The 23939-nt window shown below is 37.3% G+C and overlaps 1 protein-coding gene across 1 annotated transcript in view; it reads right to left on the bottom strand.

Moving 5' to 3' along the window:
• The window catches only part of DISP1 (dispatched RND transporter family member 1), a 135069-nt gene that overhangs the window by 105872 nt on the left and 5258 nt on the right, over nucleotides 1-23939 (bottom strand). Inside the window, exon 2 of the mRNA XM_053712534.1 lies at nucleotides 20415-20939. Coding sequence (XP_053568509.1) covers nucleotides 20415-20911 — 497 coding nt within the window. The 5' untranslated portion in view covers nucleotides 20912-20939. The remainder of the gene's footprint in view (nucleotides 1-20414; nucleotides 20940-23939) is intronic.

Below are 23939 nucleotides of genomic sequence, written 5' to 3' on the forward strand. Positions count from 1 at the left end.
TGTTCCTATGGTAATCTTAGTTGAAAAGATGCTTAGGTAGGTGTCTGGAGCACTACATGACAGGAAATAGTGCTGCAATCTAAAGCTCTAACAAAATCGATAACATTCTTGCAAAACTGCTGCCATATAGTCTCCAGAAAGGCAGGCTCCTGAGCTTACATCAGTGCTTTTCAACAAAAGATAGCAAAAGAACATTTGATATAAGAATTAGAACGTTGTTTAAAATCACAAACTGTGTCTGAATCATGAAGGAAATTTTTTGGGTTTTATATCCGTTTAACAAAAACTAAATATTCAACATTTTCTGTCTTAAGAAACACAATAAAATACAATACATAACTCTTTTTCATTAGGGCAGTTTGTTTCAAAGTCAAAATTAAACTTCATGATTTAGATAATGTGCAATTTTAAACAACTTTCTAATTTACTTCTGTCAGTATATACCAGGTTATAAATACAATTTATTTGCTATTATTCTTAAAACAACCTCCAATTAAAATGTATATACGAAACAATTGAAATTAATATTTATTCCTAAATTCTTGAAATTTGATAAATTTATAAACATTGAAATATATTAAGCAGAGACTAGCTTTGAATCAACAATGCACGATTATTCCATTACAATATTCTATACAACAGATAATAAAAAATATACCTTTAAAATTAACCTTACAATGAATCGCATTATAAATACCACAATAAAATACCAGAATATGGACCGCTAACTTCAGTGTTTAGATAATCAATATACCAAGATACTTCACACAAATCTTACTGGGCCTCAATAGATTTAAGATAACTTTCAGACAAGTATAATTAAGTTATTTAGCCAACAAATGATTCTGTATAACTTCAATTAAAAACACCAGAAATTGTATATATTATTAATGCAAACAGCCAATTTATATGCCAATATGTCTGACCTGAAATGACCTCTTATTTAGCTACAATAAGGCAAATTCTAATTATATATATATCCCAAGCTCATTTCCTCATTTATAGATAGTCTCCCACACAACTTTAACTCTCCTAAAATGACAGGTGCAAACACTGATCAGCACATCCTTCCATTCCCTTAACCCCATAGAATACACAGTACTTTTATTATATTATGTTTCACATACCTTTTTGTGCCCTTATGCAATTGTTACAGCAATTCTGTGTCTTATATTTTTAACTGGTTCCCAATTCTGTAAAAATGCTCAACACAATTATATTCCTTTTTGCTACCCTTTGTCTCTATAACAAACTACACTATTCAATTACTCCTTCTCCCTCTCCACCTGCACTGTTTATTAGCCCATCTCTCTTAAACTCACCTTACTTTTCTACTCATGAACTTTACCTACTCCTAAACACTCTCTCTACCCCCTGCAGCTCATCTCAAAAGCAGTCTCACTACTGCAAATCTGTATCTCATCTCATGTCACTCTCCCTCTTGCTTCTACTTACTGCTGGTGACATCTCCCCTAATCCTGGTCCCCAACCACTGACAAGCCGTGCACATCCATGTGTACCATCCCATAGACTCAGAAAACAAAACTCTGCTCACTTTACTCACATTCCTCTTGCATCTAAAGCCACTACCCCTTTCACTTGTGCACTCTGGAACTCTCGCTCCATTTGCAACAAGCTCACTTCTATACATGACTTCTTCATCTCCCGCTCCCTTAACCTTCTGGCCCTAACAGAAACCTAGCTCTCTCGCCTAGACACAGCATCCACTGCTGCTCTGTCACATGGGGGTCTCCACTTCAGCCACACTCCTAGGTCTGGTAATAGACAAGGAGGTGGTGTAGGTATTTTACTTTCCTCTCGTTGCACCTTCCAACAAATACACCCTCTCTCTTCCCTCACTTTTCCCTCATTCGAAACCCACATGATTCGCTTATTCTCCCCTCTCTCTGTACATGTTGCAGTCATATACCGACCCCCTGGCTCCGCAACTCAATTTCTAGATCACTTGGCTGCCTGGCTACCCTACTTCCTTTCCTCAGACACCCCTGCCCTCATTCTTGGCGACTTCAACATCCCCCTTAACAATCCCACTGCCTCATCTGCTAAACAACTTCTGCAACTCACTTCCTCTTTCGGTCTGTCACAGTGGACCGATTCTCACACACACAAAGACGGTCACTCCCTTGACCTGATCTTTAGCTATCGATGCACTCTCTCAAACTTCTCAAACTCCCCTTTTCCTCTTTCTGACCACCATCTCCTTACCTGCAACATATCATCCCTTCCTACAACTCTCCCACCTTCTACTCCTCACACCAAACTTCACAGAAGTATTAGGTCTTTAGATCAGCAACAACTTGCTAATTTCCTTCAACCACTCCTCTCATCCTTCTCCACCTTTTCCTGCCCTGAACAATCTGCCACTATAATTCCACCCTTATATCCGTCCTTGACAATCTCGCCCCTCTTACCACTGCTAGGAAATCACACACTCATCCCCAGCCCTGGCATACTCCTCTGACACGGTACCTACGCAGATGTTCCCGTACTGCACAACGGCATTGGAGAAAATCACGGAGTTCAGCTGATTTTCTTCATTACAAATTCATCTTGAACTCCTACTACTCTGCCCTTAATCTCCACAAGCAACACTACTTCTCTACTCTTATCTTTCTTCAAACCCAAAATGTCTGTTCGCCACTTTCAATACTCTCCTCCGCCCTCCCCCACTTCCTAATACAACTTCTCTGTCAGCTCAAGACTTTGCCAGCCACTTCACTAACAAAATTGACTCCATCAGACATGAAATCAGCTCTCAACACAATTCCATTCTCTCCCCCCCTCAAATACTCTCACTCAACCACAACCCTCATAACCTGAAACTTAGTTCATTCTCCCCTGTTACTGAAGATGAAGTTTCAGCACTTATACTGCGCTCTCACCTCACTACCTGTCCCCTTGACCCTATCCCCTCACAGCTGCTCCCCTCTCTCTCTGCTACCCTTACCCCTATGCCAACACACATTTTCAACCTCTCCCTCAGCACTGGTACATTTCCCTCATCGATGAAACATGCGCTGGTCACACCTATCCTCAAAAAACCTTCCCTTGATCCTACTTCCCCATCAAACTACCGCCCAATTTCCCTCCTCCCTCTTGCTTCAAAGCTTCTCTAAAAACTAGTATATGCACGCCTATCCCATTTCCTTACGTTAAACTCCCTTCTTGACCCGCTGCAATCTGGATTTCGTCCCTATCACTCCACAGAGACAGCTATTGTTAAGGTCACCAACGACCTACTTACAGCTAAATCAAAAGGCCACTTCTCTCTGCTTATCCTCCTTGATCTGTCCGCAGCCTTTGACACTGTCGACCACCCTCTTTTGCTCCAAATCCTCCAATCCTTCGGCATCTGTGACACAGCCCTTTTGTGGCTCTCTTCCTACCTGTCAAACCGTACCTTCAGTGTAGCCTTCTCTGGGGCCTCCTCTGACCCATCACCACTTTCTGTCAGAGTACCGCAAGGCTCTGTCCTTGGTCCCCTTCTCTTCTCAATCTATATGTCATCACTAGGTTCCCTAATTAAGTCCCACGGTTTCCAATATCATTTGTATGCCGATGACACCCAAATCTACTTCTCTGCACCAGAACTATCTCCTTCCTTGCTAACCCGTGTCACTAACTGTCTTTCTCACATCTCTTCCTGGATGTCCTCTCACTACCTCAAGCTAAATCTCTCCAAAACTGAGCTCCTCTTTTTCCCCCTTCTTCCAAAATATCCACCTCCAATATCTCTATAACTGTCGACAACTCCATCATTACCCCTACCCCGCATGCCCGATGTCTCGGGGTCACATTTGACTCAGATCTTTCCTTCACTCCTCACATTCAGTCCTTGGCTACAGCCTGCCGCTTCCACCTTAAAAACATCTCTAAAATTAGACACAACTAAGATTTTAATCCACTCTCTCATTCTTTCCCGCCTTGATTACTGCAACTCTGTCCTCTCTGGTCTCCCCACCTGCCGCCTAGCTCCTTTACAATCCATAATGAATGCCTCTGCCAGACTCGTCTTCCTTACACGTCGCTCTTCATCTGCTGCGCCTCTCTGCCAATCCCTTCACTGGCTTCCTCTTGCCTCTAGGATCAAACACAAAACTCTCACTCTGACATACAAAGCCCTCAACTGCACTGCTCCCCCCTACATCTCAGACCTTGTCTCCAGATACTCTCCCTCCCGTCCCCTTCGCTCTACTCATGACCTTCTACTCTCCACCTCATCACACTCCCGTTTACAGGACTTCTCCAGACTAGCTCCCATCTTGTGGAACTCTCTGCCTCACTCCACAAGACTCTCTTCTAGTTTTAAAAGCTTCAAGTGCTCCTTAAAGGCTCTACTGTTCAGGGACGCATACAACCTACACTTACCTTTCCTAATACCAGTTCCTCTCCTCCACTGCAATCCCCTGAACCCTCTTAGCATATAAGCCTAAAAGTCCAGCTGTTTGCAGATCACCTTCTTAAGAGCTGACTACAACAGTGCAACTCTTGGCAGGGCCCTCTACCCTGTAATTGTTTTGTTGTACTCCCCCTTTGTTTATAGCGCTGCGGAATCTGTTGGCGCTCTACAAATAAATAATAATACTAAATATATATATATATATATATATATATATATATATATATATATATATATATATATATATATATATATATATATATATATATATATATATATATATATCCAAATAAATGTTCAATTTCTTCTTGTGGGTCATCTAAAAAGGATTTAGCCACTATGTGCAAAGGTACAGGCCTCAAAACTGTTATCTTCCTTTGTTCAAGAAACGTGCCCCAAAATGGCACAGAATATGTTTGGCACAAAGCCTGGGTATTTTCCTCTCCAAAACTTATGCTTCTTTGAGTCTGTCTGTCTCTTGTCTACTGTGTGTGGGGGTCTTTATCAGATATAACCCCTCCTCTTTAATCATCCCCACAAGAATTGGATAGGCCCTTACAGATGCTTGTCCCTAAATCGCCCTTAACTGAGCTGAGCATTGATTGGTTATTTGGATTTGCATATGTTTTAATAGTCAATTCGTCTGGCTGTCATACCATTTCTGAACTATAGGTGGCAGCAGATAACCAGAAATGCAGTTTTACCATCAAATATTGCTGCAGTTTAAATATCTAAAAAAAATGTTTATCAAATACACTATTTCTTGATATTAATAAACCTGTCTGGTATCTATGAATGCATGCTAGATTATATTAGATGGGACAGATATATGACCAAACATGAGTATACCACTTATCATATTTTAGAAGATGCCTTTAAACTTGCATTTTTATGAGGGACCAGTAGTATCAATCAATAAAATACATATGTCTGACTTATTCTGTATATCAGCTCATTTGATATATTGGTACATATTTAATTTTCTAGTCACATCTTATATCATATATATATGAGTATTATAGTTATGTATTAATACATGTCTCAACAGTGTTTAAGACATGGGCTCAACATCTATGCATTTATATAATAGCTTATAGTATCTTATTTAGAAACCTCAACCTCACATCAGATTCTTCCCTGTAATGTTCACTAGATTTCTGGAAAACAAAGAAAAATGTATTTATTTTGAAATAACATTTATATATACCAATGCAGTTATTCATTTAATTTATTACAAACCTGAAATGCATTTCTCAGATCCATGGATATATACATTTTCTATACAATACTGAGGTATATCTTTCTGGAATTTAAACATAAATTGTACTTTTTAATTTCAAAGTTACAATGCAACATGTATTTCTTTCTCCTGCTATTTTCCATTGAGATGTATGTCTGAGCTTTGTGTATTTGAAACTCAGTAGGGGACACTAAACACTTAGATGGTAAGGGCTATCTCCTTTGAGTATGTTTGTATATTCCATTATCAGTTCAGACTGAGCGACTGTTCCTTCAGATTAGAAAACTCTTTGTACAGTCCTCCTTTCAAGTCGATAATTGGGACATATTGGCTTGCAATGTGTATCTAATCACACCAAGAGGGGGGTTGTGCTACCCAGCCCAGACCATCTGACTGAGAGAACTGCAATTTATAGTAATAAGTAATAAAACTGATGCAAACAGTTTCATATATAATGAACTCTTTGGTCTTACTTATATATATTTATTATTATTTAATAACACACAGATATCCTGACACTTCTATAACCTAATTTGCTTTGCTCTATTTGTATCCTTTGCTGAAAAGCACATATGCCGCCTAGTGTCAGTGGCACAACTGATAATATCAGCTAGCTTCTCAGTAGTACAATGATGCTCCTTCAAAAAAGGATACCAAGAGAAAAGGAAATTTGATAAGAGAAGCAAATTAAGCAATGCCACCTCTCCCTTACCCTCACGCAACCAGTTGCCCAAGAGTAAAGCTCGTCAATCACCCCGGTAGAGTGAATACGGGGGGTGATTTTCATCCGCCAACTTCAAACTATCGAGAGGATTTATAAAGCAGCAGTTAAAAATTACAGATTCCTAAATATCAGTTGCAGGCTCATATTAAAGATCCTAATGTACACAACATTGTATTTATATTTTAACCCCCTACCCAGGTGCCAATCACTAAGCACAATTTGCTTCAACAATAACCTAATCCAAATTATCATTAGTTCCTCCTTGTGTTTGTCGGATTTAAAAAAAAAAGTTATACAAATATTTGCGTACGGAATTAAGGATTCAATTTTCTCCGTTTTAAGAGTCACATTACACATTTTAACCCCTTTGTGGCTGAACAATGGTGTTCACAGTCACTATTAGTAAAAATAAACGTTGCTAGACACACACCCCAGGCCTACCTCAAAGGAGGAAGTTGCAGGATGCTGTAAACGGCGTGACATTCCATGCCGTCTTAGCTGCGTTAAAGCCCAGAGCTGTTAGGATGGCATGGAACATGAAGGGGTTAAATTCAGAGAAATCTCCATAGATTTGGAAAATAAATAAAAGCTTTTGAAGTATGTGAGCAGACAATACAGAAGTCCTTTCACAACGCCCATGATTCAGTGTATGAATCCATGCCAAAAAATTCTAACTTGCTTGGAAGTGAATCTGCTTTCATATCTCTAGTCTAAAACCATTGGTATTCTGCTTATCAAATGCAACTATAATCCTAGCAGATTGTATTTAATCAGTGGTAAAATAAATTGCTTGGAAGTATTTTCACTTGAGCATTTAAATTTACATAGAATCTTTGCATTGTAGGGACTCTATATTCTCTGGCACAGAATATTATCTGTCCCCATGTGTTGTCTGATTGTTCCCTTCCTCAAGGAACAGGACGCCTCAACATCGCAGTGTCCGTGACATTGGCATTTTGTGCAGCCATGTGTGTAATGAACTATCCTATGCATTGTTTAGGTGTAATTTTAGTTGTATAGCAAGAGCGGCGACAGTGATTTATAAACAGAGAGCAGAGCTAATCCAGCACTAAAAAGAAGAGCTATGTGCCCTGGGGTGTTCTGAGGTTAAGTAAATTACACCCTGTTACATGATACACCTTTTTAAATTACATACTTTAGAAGATATATAGGATGTCAAAAATACAGCATACTTTTCCAGCTTCTGGAATGTATATGGAGCATGCTTAAAGAATATTCACAGTGTTCTTTATATAATGCTAATAAATTATGCCCAGTTAGGCTAATATTTAAAAGGGACACATATTTAAAGCATATAACTTTCTGTTAAGGCATGTAATTTTAGCATCACTAACCCTAGGTAACCGTTTAACTCCTGCAAAATAGTTAAACACATAGGTTAAGTCTCACTACAGAACATCATACAGCTGATCAACCAATCAGGGGAAGTAGACATATCCCACTAATTGTCGGCTGGGTCCTGCGAGGATGAAAGCTCTAGTGAGATTCTATCTATGTATTTAACCTCTAACATGGGTTTAAAAAAGTGTTATACAGAGTCAACAATTTAAAAATTGGATGAGTGGCTCCTACAATTTTTGAACAAAATATATCAAAGCCCTAACCATGGCAACGTTGATAAGTAACCACAGTGGTAATAAACTAAAGTGCACATATAGAATAATTCTATACTGGTGTTCCAAAGCAGGGCACAGAACCCATCAAGCTTTGGGGACCCTGATGATCTCCAGTTAGTACCTGTAGGATTAGGCTACATAAAAATAAAAAAATGACAAGGGGGTACCTTTGTACACTAGGCTGGGACCATATAGCCAAAAGGTTTAACACACACACACACTGGTCACAAAAATACTGAACATTTAGTAAAGCTGGTAGTTATTACAGAGGATTACATTTTTCAAATCAATAATACTTTTTTTAAGAATAAATATGCTGTAATTTTTTTAAAATATATAAATGACATTTCTCTGCAATTATTCTATATAGACTAACAGCTTGGTTGATGGATCAAATATCCATTATCCCAAGTCTTTGTTCAAAGAAAGAAAAAAAATACAAAAATTAAATACAAAAGCAGTGTTATACTGTAGCTCAAGCTCTGAGAACATAAAATCAAATTTTCAGAGCAAAAGAGTTCAAATATATTGCAAGTTGCTTCATTGTGTAACTAAACACTTTATATAAACATCTAAAATGGCTTTTACAGTCTCTTCATGGATATATATATATATATATATATATATATATATATATATATATATATATATATATATATATATATATATATATATATATATATATATATATATATATATAATCAAAGAGCTTTATTAGTAAATTCCGAAACAAAGACAACAAATATAATAAATAGATTCTTAATACAAAAAGGTAACATTAAATTCGTAAAAGGAAAAGCTACGTTTTTGGGGTTTTCTTTCACTTTTTTCCTCAATAAGCATAATCCTTAAAAGTAAATTCACAGATTCAATAAAAATAAAGAAATATGTTCAATACAAGATCAGCAACAACAACAAAAGAAGGTTTCTGAAATATGTATCTGTGATACCCCCCGTCTTGTCATTAAAAGGGATAGTAAAGTCCAAATGAAACTTTCATGATTCAGATAGGGCATGTCATTTTAAACAACTTTCTAATTTACTTTTATCATCAAATTTGCTTTTTTTCTCTTGATATTCCTAGTTGAAAGCTAAACCTAGGTAGGCTCATATGCTAATTTCACAAGACATTGAAGGCCGCCTCACAACTGAATGCATTTGACAGTTTTTCACCACTAGAGGGCTTTAGTTCATGTGTTTGATATAGATAACACTGTGCTCATGCACGTGGAGTTATTTAAGAGTCAGCACTAGTTGCCTGAAAAATACAAGTCTGTCAAAAGAGCTGATATAAGGAGGCAGTCAGCAGAAGCTTATATACAAGGTAATTACAGAGGTAAAAAGTATACTTCTACAACAGTATTGGTTATGCAAAAGTGGGGAATGGTAAATATATAATTAGTTTTGAATAGAACCTAGTAAGCAAACAATGCTTTTAAGTTTAATTTTTTTTATTTATTTTTTTAATGACTTGTTATGGGGTAATTATGTATAAAAAGTGTGCAGCACCCTCCATATACCAAGAAAAAAAAATGTAGTTTAGTTCCTTTGATTAGTTATAAGATCTAATGTAATTTTACCTACTCCTCAACATCTGGAAATTTACCAGTAATATGCATAACAGATGTAACTTGTTTTTGTCATAGCAAAAATATTTTTATTTTTTTTAAAATGGTACAATCTGCCTTAGTAAAAAGCCATGTTTGACTCATTCCTTATGCAGTTATTTAAAGGGGCATTAAATAGAGTACATATAAGCAATTAACTACTGACCTGTTTTTTTAAATAATTCTATATAATTGAGATGGCCGATGAATAGGGTGTGGTGGCCCTAGAGAATTTAGCAGTAACTGACCAGTTAAAGGAACACTGAACCCACATTTTTTCTTTCGTGATTCAGATAGAGCATGCAATTTTAAGCAACTTTCTAATTTACTCCTATTATCAATTTTCTTCGTTCTCTTGCTATCTTTATTTGAAAAAGAAGGCATCTAAGCTTTTTTTTGGTTCAGTACTCTGGACAGCACTTGTTTTATTGGTGGATCAATTTATCCACTAATCAGCAAGAACAACCAAGGTTGTTCACCAAAAATGGGCTGGCATCTAAACTTGCATTTCAAATAAAGATAATAAGAGAATGAAAAAATTTGATAATAGGAGCAAAATTAGAAAGTTGCTTAAAATGTCATGCTCTATCTGAATCACAAAAGAAAAAAATTTGGGTTCAGTGTCCATTTAACCCATAAGAATGCTGGACCGCGTCACACTCCCCGCTCAGCAAATCCCCTCAGTGTACATGCGCTTCAATCAAGTCACTGCATCAAAAATATATATATGATGGGCACTGTAACTCCCCCCCATCTTCGCTATCTTTTTTGCCTCCCTTGAACCGAACCCCCCCCTCCCCCCCAGGCAGAGGCAAAAAAAAAAAAATGTAGATGGGGGAATTAGAGTATATATATATATCAAGCAGTTCCATTGTAGAGATTAGCTTCTGTAGTGGAGCGCATGCACAGTGATTCAATTTTTGCGCAGACTTGTTCTCGACCCCATGAGAAAGCTGGACCGCGGTAATTGGAATGTGGTGATGCGCTGGATTATGTGGTGGAGCGCATGCGTAGCAAAGGAATTTGCGCTCAAACAGCTGATTCTATGTCACAGGAAGTCCAGCATTCTTATAGGGTCGAGGAAAATTATAGAAAAAACGGTTTAGGCAAATTGCAGGATTTTTATTTGCTTTTCTGCCTTTCTAGGAAGCCTGGGTTTGTTTTGTTATTTTTCTTTGATATGTTTTTTTTAGACTTTGAGATTGTAATATAAAACGTTTAATTATGCAATGTTTTGTGTCCCTTGAAATGTTCAGAAGTAAAAACTTAAACAAAAGGAGAAAACACTATATTGTATCAGTGAATTTAAACAAACACAAAAAATAAAATTGTAGATTTTTGTTGCTAGTGTTTGGTAAAAGTTACAACTGGAATAAGATATCCTTTTGTTAATGCGAAAAAAACTAAAAGGGACATTGAACCCAAATTTTTCCTTTCGTGATTCAGAGAGCATGAAATTTTAAGCAATTTTCTAATTTACTCTTATTAGCAAATTTTCTTCATTCTCTTGGTATCTATATTTGAAATGCAAGAATGTAAGTTTAGATGCAGGCCCATTTTTGGTGAACAACCTGGGTTGTTCTTGCTGATTGGTGGATAAATTCATCCACCAATTAAAAAGTGCTGTCCAGAGTCCTGAACCAAAAAAAGAAGCTTAGATGCCTTTTTCAAATAAAGATAGCAAGAGAATGAAGAAAAGTTAATAGGAAGTAAATTAGAAAGTTGCTTAAAATCGCCTGCTCTGACTCACGATAAAAAAAAATTTTGGTTCAGTGTCCCTTTAAAGGACCAGTCAACAGAAGATTTGCATAATCAACAAATGCAAGATAACAAGACAATGCAATAGCACTTAGTCTGAACTTTAAATGAGTAGATTTTTTTTTCTGACAATTTTAAAAGTTATGTATTTTTCCACTCCCCCCTGTACCATGTGACAGCCATCAGCCAATCACAAATGCATACACATACCATGTGACAGCCATCAACCATTCATAAATGCATACACACTTATTCTTGCACATGCTCAGTAGGAGCTGCTCAAAAAGTTTAAATATAAAAATACTGTGCACATTTTGTTAATGGAAGTAAATTGGAAAGTCGTTTAAAATGGCATGGTCTATCTGAATAATGAAGGTTTCATTTTGATTGAGTGTCCCTTTAAGGTAACAATCTGAAGCTTGTTCCTCTAGTAAGCTCCTTAGTTTGTTAAGCCCTAAACTCAGCTGAGAATGTGGGCAATGCCTTTTTCAAAATTATTTCTTTAAAATATGTTCGATTATTAGTGAAATGTAAAACTGAAATCATAAACCTGGTCTGCACTGAAGCTATCTTGCACATTGCTAACTAGTTAGAACTAGTTTACAGCAGGTATTGTATGTGAAATGTGGGCAATACTAATCCTTGATAAACATTTCAAAATAATTCCCTTTTCTTGTTCTGGAAATGTAAAACTAGTTCTCATATGTTTGGTATATGAAAGTCACTTTATAAATGAACACTACATAGGAAGCACCCAATGGTATAATATCTAAAAAACAAACTGACAACACGGGTGCCCTGCTTTGCTCCAGCTGTCTGCAGCCATTCTGCATTTGCCCTCTGCAGCTGACTTACGAGCTGCACGATGCAGACTATAGAGATTGCTTTTTATTGTATATGTATGTTTATGTTGATATTATGGTTGGGAGATTTGTTTCATTATTTATTATAAATATGTGTAGCCACCATTTACCAGCTAGTTCAGAATAGTTTAGGATATGTACATATTCTTTTAAATAAAAGGGTACCTACGAAGAGAACAAAATAAATGTGATAATTTAAAAGCGTTTCAAAATGACAATGTTCTGTCTGTATCATGCAAGTTTAAAGAAACATGAAACCCAATTTGTTTCTTTTTTTCCTAATGCATAGAGCTTATACAGGTATACCTCACTTTACAGCGATTCGCTAATACAGCGCTTTGTGGAGCTGAAGTTCAACCTCCAAGGATTTTGAAACAGTGCTGTAATCATTGTGATATTGCTAGAAAAGTGAATGGCACCATTTTGTTATGCTTAGTTCACTCTGTTTATAGCATTGCAGTGCAATCTGTGTCTCAGTGCTATAGTCTGGAAATTTTTACTACAGTAATTGTCACTATTTTACAGGTACAGTATTCATTGAATATTAATTGAATACTTGCTGTGCTAGTGTTAAACTAAACATAGAACTATTGCACCCCTAATATATGTTAGTTCAAACATGTTTTCAGGATTTTAAACACTGAAAAGAAAGCTAAAAAACTGCCTTGTTTCACTTTAAGGCGGTTTTCACTTTACAGCGGGGCTCCGGTCCCTAACCCGCTGTATGAGCAGGGTATACCTGTATTTACTTATGTTCTCAATTTTGCTTCATTCTCTTGTTATTCTTTGTTCAATGAGCAGCAATGCATTACTGGAAGCTAACTGAAAAAAGGGGGCGTATACAGTCGTATGCAAAAGTTTAGGCACCCCTGACAATTTCCATGATTTTCATTTATAAAAAATTGGGTGTTTGGATCAGCAATTTCATTTTGATCTATCAAATAACGGAAGGAAACCGTAATATTTCAGCAGTGAAATGAGGTTTATTGGCTTAACAGAAAATGTGCACTATGCATCAAAATTAAATTAGACAGGTGCATAAATTTGGGTACCCCAACTGAAATATTGCATCAATATTTAGTAGATCCTCCTTTAGCAGAAATAACAGCCTCTAGATGCTTCCTATAGCCTGTAATGAGTGTCTGGATTCTGAATGAAGGTATTTTGGACCATTCCTTTTTGCAAAACATCTCCAGTTCAGTTAGGTTTGATGATTGCCGAGCATGAACAGCCCGCTTCAAATCACCCCACAGATTTTCAATGATATTCAGGTCTGGGGACTGGGATGGCCATTCCAGAACATTGTACTTGTTCCTCTGCATAAATGCCAGAGTAGATTTTGAGCAGCGTTTTGGGTCATTGTCTTGTTGAAATATCCAGCTTCAGCGTAACTTCAACTTTGTGACTGATTCCTCAACATTATTCTCAAGTATCTGCTGATATTGAGTGGAATCCATGCGACCCTTAACTTTAACAAGATTCCCAGTACCGGCACTGGCCACACAGCCCCACAGAATGATGGAACATTCACCAAATTTTACTGTGGCTAGCAAGCGTTTTTCTTGGAACGCGGTGTTCTTTTGCCACCATGCATAACACTCCTTGTTATGACCAAATAACTCAATCTTTGTTTCATCAGTCCACAGCACCTTCTTCCAAAATTAAGCTGGCTTGTCCAAATGTGTGTTTGCATACCTCAAGCGACTCTGTTTGTGGCGTGTGTGCAGAAAAGGCTTCTTCCGCATCACTCTCCCATATGCTGAATAAATTGTTGAACGATGCACAGTGACACCATCTGCAGCAAGATGATGTTGTAGGTCTTTGAAGGTAGTCTGTTTTTGACCATTCTCACCATCCTTTGCCTCTCCGATATTTTACTTCTGGCCTTAACAAGAACTGTGCCTGTGGTCTTCCATTTCCTCACAGTGGACACTGACAGCTTAAATCTCTGCAATAGCTTTTTGTAACCTTTCCCTAAACCGTAATGTTGAACAATCTTTGTTTTCAGGTCATTTGATTGTTGTTTTGATGCCCCCATGTTGCCACTCTTCAGAGGAGAGACAAAGAGAACAACAACAACAACTTGCAACCTTAAATACCTTTTCTCATGATTGGATGCACCCGTCTATGAAGTTCAAGGCTTAATGGGCTCACCAAACCAGTTGTGTGTTCCAAATAATCAGTGCTAGGTAGTTACAATCAAAAAATGACAAGCGTGCCCAAATTTATGCACCTGTCTAATTTAATTTTGATGCATATTGCACATTTTATGTTAATCCAATAAACCTCATTTCACTACTGAAATATTACTGTGTCCTTCAGTTATTTGATAGATCAAAATGAAATTGCTGATCCAAACAATTGTCAGGGGTGCCTAAACTTTTGCATACGACTGTATGTGCAGCCAATAATCAGCAGCTAACTCCCAGCTCCTAAGCCTACAAAGGCATACTTTTTAACAAAAGGATACCAAGAGAACAAAACAAATTAGATGAAAGTACAATGGAAAGAAAGAAAATCTATGCTCTATCTGAATCAAGAAAGAAAAATTTTGGGTTACATGTCCCTTTAATTTTGACTTTCCTATCCCTTTACAAATTGACATATATCCCCAATTTAGAATTCATATAATTGTTAAATAATAAAAAAGACAATTCAGTTCCTCTGGAGAGTTTTGCGTGTTTTTACATTTTAGCTACATCCGACATGGACAAAGGTCGCCTCTTTATGAAAAGGTTACCAAAAGTATATGATGAAAAGCTATAGAAAATGTGAAGTTTTAGAAATTAAGTAAACAGTAAATTCATTCACCATTGTGTTTAAGTCAACAGAAAACATAACTTTAAAAACCTTCAAATAGAATAAAAGTGATATGAACTGTAACTTGGCTAAAGCATAATGAAATGATAGAAAACAGTCTTTTGCAAAACAAAGGGTTTGCAAAGTATGTGCTATGAAAATCCATCTGCCTCCCTGTCTTAAAGGCCTTTTTAATCCTCATATAAAAATACATAAAGAAGCGGATTGTAAAAACCTATATATGTTTGAAAGCATTGATGGAACACAAAAAGGTACAAAGAGTTCAAAGCTTGTGTCAAACCGTCAATACTTTATCAGCAGTTAAACTTAAAAGTTGTATGTGAGATGTACAAAAGTATATTTTACCTATGAGAAACAGCTTACAGGATACATGCATTTGTAAGTATTTCTTAACTCCTTACTGACCAGCGACATACCCTGTACATTGCTGGCCTTTGAATGGGGATTCCTTTTTTGATAGCGTGGTCTCCCCGCCAGCAGCAAGACCTTGCTACCTTGCTATTCCATGATGTTTGCGGCCGGAAGGGAGGTAATAAAAGCGCCACTATGTTCTGAAAAACCCTTAACGACCAGCGAAATACAGGGTACGTCGCAGTCGTTAAACAAAAATCATTGCTGCAGTGTTAGAGAGACACAAGTCATTAAAAAGGGATATAAAAAAAAAAAACAGTACTTCTTTAGTAACAAAAATCATTAAAAGGGACAGTTAACTCAAAAAATTTCTCCCCTTTAATTTGTTCCCAATGATCCACTTTACCTGCTGGAATGTATTAAATTGTTTCCATTACCCTTATTTTGGCATTTGAAATAGTTATTAAGCCTGTGGTATCACCACACATCCTGAAAGGTGTTGGCCTCAAGACCAAGCTGTGTTAACACAGCCAGTAGAAGAAATTGCACTCCTAGTGGGTTATAGAAGAGATAGGGTAATAAAATGTCAGTTTTCCATTGTTCTCTCCAAGTATTGGTGATTAGTTTATAGACAGATATAAGATAAAGAAGCAGTTATATGTACACAATGTGATAAAGTAATGAGATCTGATGATACCTACACGTTCAACCCATTTTATTAGGTTGTGGCTTCAAAACACAAAATCAGCTAATTCATATACACAAATAAGCCTTAAAAAAGCAAATCTCATACATTTTATACTCTGCAGCTGGTAAAAAAAAAGTTATTGGAAACACATTAAAGTTAAGTTCCATTTTGATGAATTAGTGCCCGGTTTTTAATAAACCTATTAAAAACAAGGGCACTTTAATTCATCAAAATTGACATTTCACTGTTTTCTTCAAAAACTTACCTTTTAATCCTGGCTGCCGCTCCAGCACTTCCTCCCACCCGTTGCAAGTCCTCTTCGCGGGTCCAAAATGAAGAATCCGGCTTCCTCCAATCACAGCGTTGCATCAGGTCAAGATTCCCCCTGGGGGAAGCTATGATTGGAAGAAGCCTGATTCGTCATTTCTGACGTCTGAAGAGGCTTCCGAAGGCCGGGGGAAATCGCTGGAGCAGCATTCAGGATTAAAAGGTAAGTTTTTGAAGAAAACAGTGAAATGTCAATTTTGATTAATTAAAGTGCCCTTGTATTTAACAGGATTGTTAAAAACCGGGCACTAATTCATCAAAATGGACATTCACTTTAAGGGAAAAACAATTTTATAGTATACTGTCCCTTTAAATTAATTAAGTTTAAAGTAAGCATAAAATTATTTCTATTAGGTATAAGCCACTGCTTAGTACTTTTTTCTTACTGCAATGAAACAGACTTATCCCTTAAAAAGGACGAAAACAGTTGAAAAATTACACACCAATTCGTTACAGAATGTCATTTTAAAGCTATCATCCCTACACAATTGTGTTTTTAAACTCACCCTTTAAAAACAAGACATCATAGAAGAACACTAACAGGAAATGTTGGGGGGGGAGCGAAGGAACCAGTCAAAACCGGTAGCAAGAAAAAATAAAATGTATTAAGAATATAAGTTCCGAGCGGAACCCGCTGCTTATCCAATCAGCAGCATTAGTAAAACGGCTCCGATGTATATTAAACATTAAATAAATGCTAGATTCAAAGCATAGATTAGTCTACAAATAATATGCAGATTTTTTAAAATTAGCTGTTTAAATATCGGGGGGGGGGGGAGACACAGATAATACCCTCTTTTTTTTTTTTTACTTGTTGAACATTTATTTTTTTGCTGGAAAAAATAAAACTGTCAAAAGTAGATTTACCAGTTATTCACTTTCTACTAAGAGTGCCAGTCTGCCTGGTCTTTATTAACAATGTCTCCTTATTTTCTCTCACACCCTCAGAAAAAAAAATGGTAGAAATTAATAAATAAAGCATGAAAACCTTAAATTTATACTCAATGAATAACTGCAACTATTGCTTATTGCGTCACCTATCAAAAATGACCTTTCTAAACATATAAATTTACTAAATCTTGACAAAACCAGAGTAATAAATCAGGCCAAAAGCTTTTCCAGAGTACATTCCATCTCATAACGGCCGAATGAAATAACACGCTGTACTTGTAGAATGTAAAAGTTCCCAAAAGCTGCATTTCAGAACACTCATTTGTCACTGGGAAAAAAAAAAGTTACAATAATATCTAAATTCCCAGAGTTCTGTGTTGCATCACTTTGACATAAAATCTGCAAAATCAGACTAAAGCGATTTTTTTTCCTAATTAAATAATCTCTTAAAGGTCATAACTAAGGATACAATAAATTCAGTTATGGCACAGATCTTCAAAGTTAATATTTCAAACACATTATTAGCTAACAGGTTAACGTAAAAATATTAAAAAAGGGTTATTAAACACTTCGCATTTTTGTGTTAAATTGTGCATGGCCCACTCTCTCTAGAGAGGCCAAAAAGCAAATTCCGTAACCTGCAAATCAAACCGCTGGTTTAGGCAATTCTGAAAATTCAGGTTACAAATTTAGCTTTTGTCTCTCTAGAGAGGCCAAAAGTACTTTTTGTAGGTGGTTGTTGGTTAGTTTTTTTTATTTATTTAATATACCTTTAGTGCTTGATTTTTTCAGGCACTATTGGCGCCCCAAAAACGAAGCATAGAGCTAACATTTTGGGTCCAAGTCCCGTGCACATTTCATTCTTTATCTTCTGTCAGTGTCAAGTAATATTCACTAGAGCAGAGCCTAATAGGGCCAGTGACTAAATTATGTTCCTGGGCTCCCTAGCATTTCCCTCTATGTACCTCTAGGGCTGTGCTAGCAGGGCTGTGAGCAGAGGTACATAGAGAAAAATGCTTGGGAACACATTAAAGCAGTGCTGGCAGCAGGCTTGTAAACTCACACTGTAACGCCGTGCTGGCAGCAGGCTTGTAAACTCACACTGTAACGCCGTGCTGGCAGCAGGCTTGTAAACTCACACTGTAACGCCGTGCTGGCAGCAGGCTTGTAAACTCACACTGTAACGCCGTGCTGGCAGCAGGCTTGTAAACTCACACTGTAACGCCGTGCTGGCAGCAGGCTTGTAAACTCAAACTGTAACGCCGTGCTGGCAGCAGGCTTGTAAACTCACACTGTAACGCCGTGCTGGCAGCAGGCTTGTAAACTCACACTGTAACGCCGTGCTGGCAGCAGGCTTGTAAACTCACACTGTAACGCCGTGCTGGCAGCAGGCTTGTAAACTCACACTGTAACGCCGTGCTGGCAGCAGGCTTGTAAACTCACACTGTAACGCCGTGCTGGCAGCAGGCTTGTAAACTCACACTGTAACGCCGTGCTGGCAGCAGGCTTGTAAACTCACACTGTAACGCCGTGCTGGCAGCAGGCTTGTAAACTCACACTGTAACGCCGTGCTGGCAGCAGGCTTGTAAACTCACACTGTAACGCCGTGCTGGCAGCAGGCTTGTAAACTCACACTGTAACGCCGTGCTGGCAGCAGGCTTGTAAACTCACACTGTAACGCCGTGCTGGCAGCAGGCTTGTAAACTCACACTGTAACGCCGTGCTGGCAGCAGGCTTGTAAACTCACACTGTAACGCCGTGCTGGCAGCAGGCTTGTAGACTCACACTGTAACGCCGTGCTGGCAGCAGGTTTGTAAACTCACACTGTAACACAGCGGCTGTCACACAGGGGTGGACTAGTCAGGGGGCGGAGAGCACAAATAGTGCTGAGGCCATTCTTAGTGATATAAGCAGGGTTGGTGCTTGGCAAACACTCTTATTTTTTCTTCACCACTGATTGCAGAGGTGCCAGTTGCTACAGATTATACCAGTACTGCTGTTTCCCTGCCTTGCTCCAAAAGATGTTCTTCCTTCATGATTGGCTCTTAGCAGGTGCAGCAAGTGCACTGCACACAGCCCCTCAACATGGGAACTAGATTTTGCTAAACACAGCACTGAAATAGGAAAGCAGGCAATGAGGTTGTAACGATTACCGGCGCCTATAGGGTGCTGATGTATGGTATCCATCTTCCCTGATGGTGGCTGCTGATCCAGTTCTGAGGTAAAAGATTTTCCTCAGCCACATGATTATCAAAGTAGCACTGTAAACCATCATAAAGCTCTCTCTGGCAGGCTTTACTTCTAACTAAATATTCAAAATATATTACTATATTTAGTTTAGGAGCCAGACTTTGTGCATCCACATGATAGTGTTACATATATACATACTTTTAAAGCAACATTAAAAAGGGACAGGACAGTATACACCATACAACTGCATGTAATAGAGACACTACTATAAAGAAGAAAATGCACAGATACTGATCTACAAAATCCAGTATAAAACCTTTTAAAAAAACTTCACAGTTTAGCAGTGTTGATGAGGTTAGGCTGGGACACCCAATAAAAAAGGGCTGAGAAAACAGGAAGAGCAGACACACACCCTCCCCCCTCCCCTGCATATGGAAAAACCCATTACACAAACAGGAGCAAGCAGGAATCTGTAGACTTCAATCTAAATATGATACTTTGAGGCTTAGTTAGGAGACTGAAAATCAGCACAACGTTATTTAAAAATAAGCAAACTATACACTGTTACAAAAACACTCCCAGATGGGCTATATAAATGGATCATCTACAAAACATTTATGCAAAGAAAAATCTAGTGTAGAATGTCCCTTTAAGCGACACTTTCTATTACACATATGAAAGTCTTTTAAAATGTACAGGGACATTTTACTAATTGGATAATAAGTATAAAACCCATACCGCTATTGGCAGACATTCCCCTATTGAATAAAAAGTAAAAAATAAAAGTTTCAGCAAAGGGACAGGATACATTTTTAAATTTCCTCTTGATGTAGCAAAAAAATGACTTAACTGTCCCTTTGCAAATTGAGAAAACAAAAAGGTAAAACGCGTTACTGACCTTAAGTTAACTAAGTGATGCGGTACTTGCTGATGGTGAAAATGATCGCGCCAGTGATGAAGGCATAATGACTGGGAAGGCTGCATACAGCAGGCAGGGTGATACATGGGTGGATGGTTTTGACAGTTTGAGGTTGTAGAAAACTCTGCATGCGTCTGCAAGCAGCCAGCACTCTGTGCGTTACACCCTGTCCCACCAGACCGCGAAATACAATCTTGCTGGTGGTTATGGTTGTTTAACGGATGATGATATGAGCAGGGTTGACAGCACTGGGAAACTGGAGGAGTTCTTTGGTTGTCTGAAAACAGAGAGCAAGGCTTGGCTGTACCATTGTGTGAAAGGCATCCATTGTGACTCACTTTAACTCTGGGTTCCTCTGAGGAAGGGCACTGCAGGCTTCCATCACATGTGGTTGGTTGACTTGAAGAATGGGCTTTGGATATGATGTTGCCATTGCCAAGTGCCACAAAGTCAGAACTTCTGCTGTTCACTGCCATTCTACCAATTTCTCATTCATAGAAATATCTACAGAAAGAAAAAAAAATCATTTTAAAAATATAATTTACAGACACCTTGTAACCTAATCAATTTATTCACAGGTACAGACTTAATTAATCAGAACTACACCAGCACTGGAGACTTTCAGTATTGTTAAGCAGGAATTACAAAACACCACAAACCATAATGTCTGCGTTTCCTGGTTTGTTTTTTAATAAACACAAGGCTGCCGTTTTTGCAAGATGCATAAAGATTATGTTACTAATAAAGAAACACCAAACACAGACCAGGTCAAGCCACTCCCAGGATCAGAAGACTGATGCTCTGCAACTGCACAGTATTAAGTGAGGCAGGTGTGTGACTTTTTCATCTTAAAAAAGGGACATTAAACCCTATTTTTTTCTTACATGATTCACTTGGGTGGTCACTCCTATGGAATACAAATACCTAAAAAGCAATACAGTCTGACGTTGCATTTGCCACATAAACTGGAATGTAATTGCAGCCAGTGTCATTTTAAAAAAAAATGATTTGAATAAATACATTAAAAATAAACATAAAGCAAGCAAAATAATGTTTATTGCAAAGTACATCTAAGAATTATGCTTGTACTTTACTATAATATAATTGGGGGCATAATATAGATTTATTTTGTGTATCTTTCAAGAATACTTAAAAGGGACACTAAACCCAATTTTTTTTTCTCCATGATTCAGATAGAGCATGCAATTTTAAGCAACTTTCTAATTTACTCCTATTATCACTTTGTCTTTGTTCTCTTGGTATCTTTATTTGAAAAGCAAGAATTTAAGTCTTATTAGACTGCCCAAATTTAGTTTAGTACCTGGGTAGTGCTTGTTGATTGGTGGCTAAATGTAGCCACCAATCAGAAAGCACTATCCAGGGTGCTGAACCAAAAATGGGCCGGCTCATTTTCCTGCTTCTTCAAATAAAGATACCAAGTGAACAAATAAAAACTGATAATAGGAGTAAATTAGAAAGTTGCTTAAAATTGCATGCTCTATCTGAATCATGAAAGAAACAAAATTTGGTTTAGTGTCCCTTTAATATTTAAATCCGTGCTTGACGAATATGTTAAAAAATTTGGAGCCAATAAGAATATTTAGGAGCCAGGCATATTTTTAGGAGCCAGACAGTTGGGTTTGTATATAGATATATGGAGAATAACCCAAAAAGTTAGGAGCCAGTGGCTCCCAGGCTCCTGGGTTTGTCGAGCCCCGATTTAAATGCAATACATATGACAACAATGACATTACTTATTATGTGTATGTTCTCCCCAGGACCTATTTAAACGGACACACAGAGCATGTCATTCTAAACATCTTTGCAATTTACTTCTATTATCAGATTTGATTTGTTTTATTTGTTGAAGAGTAAATATAAGTAGGCTGATTGGAGTGTGCGTGTGCATTCTGCAGTCTATGGCAGCACTGTTTGTAACTATGTAAAATATCGTTTTACATTTTGTTGTAAACACTACTGCCAGATGACTAAAGATACAAGCTCACCTAGGATTACACATTAGCAAAGGATACCAAGAGAACAGCAAAATTGATAAAAAAAAAAAAAAAAAAATTCAATTTAATTCTATTAATTATCCAATCAATTTAAATATAATTTATATTTTACTGTCCCTTTAAGTTGCTAAGGGAGAGACAACCCACTTGTTTCCAGGCATATGAATTCACACATTAAAGAAAAAGAACTTTGCTACAAAAGGTGAATCAAATTTCCTAATGTTTCAAGGGATAGGAAAGTCAAAATTAAACGTGCATGATTCAGACACAGCATGTAATTTTAAGACACTTTTAAATTCACTTCTATTTTCATATGTGCTTTGTTCTCTTGGTATCCCTTGTTGAAAAATAATATGCACATATCTTACACTAGTGGAGCTAGTTGCTGATTGGTACCTGTACACATTTGCCTCTTGTGATTGGCTGACTAGATGTGATCAGCTAGCTGCCAGTAGTGCAATGCTGTTCTTTCAGCAAAGGATTACAAGAGAATGAAGCAAATTTAATAATAAAAGGAAACTGGAAAGTTGTTTAGAATATAACGTTCTATCCAAATCGTGAAAGAACATTTTGGGGTTTCCTGTCCCTTTAAGGCAAGCATCAGCTCCCCGTAAGCCAGAACGTAGAAGAAATGGAAACATGCACTTTAAGACGAAATATAGAAACTCCGAAAACATTTTAACATATTTTACATTCCTTAAAAATGCCAGCTTGATAGTGTCAAACAACTGTTGCACTGAAATATAATATCAAAAGAAACAGATTAAGTCTAAAACAGGGTTCCTGGATGAAGACTTTAGCCAAAATATATTTAAATCAACTTTTACAAAATCAATTATACACAGATGTGCAACTCAACAGAACGTCCCTACTTATCAATTCACTGTAATCAGGGAAATCCTGACTTGCCTTGTAGTTTTTCCCAAATGTCCCCAGAGAAACCAGAGTTCATCTTGTAAGATTCAGAATCCTGACCCTGCATCATCATAGAGAAAAAAATACAATTTCTTTTCAAGGAGGTATCCATAAACCATAAAGCAGATGCAACAAAAGTGACTGAAATTATTTTTTTTTTTTAAATGTTTTGTATACCATTTGTTTAAGTGGTGTAAGTAATTTTTAAACATACAATCTTGTTTTAGGGTATCTTTAAAAAAATAAAACACACACAGAATACCTTGTCATAACAATTTTTTTTTAGGTTTTTTTCCGACAATTGTGTATATTTTATTATATGTTTAATACATGTTCTCCTTCATTTCTGCAATTGTTTTTCCAACAGTCTGACTCCTCTCATCACATGCATTGGCAGAGCCAATCCGGACTGGTTACTGAAGAAAAAAAAAAAAAAAAAAAAAAAAAAAAAAAAAAACTCATCTAGCCACTGTCATTTTTGTTCTCAAAACTTCCATTGTTTTTTAACTCCTTTTCTGATCCCCCTCCAATGCTGAGGCAAATTGGGGACAGATAAGTAGCAGGGTTAGGCTTG

The sequence above is a fragment of the Bombina bombina genome, chromosome 4, assembly GCF_027579735.1.
Source record: "Bombina bombina isolate aBomBom1 chromosome 4, aBomBom1.pri, whole genome shotgun sequence".
NCBI classification, from domain to species: domain Eukaryota; kingdom Metazoa; phylum Chordata; class Amphibia; order Anura; family Bombinatoridae; genus Bombina; species Bombina bombina.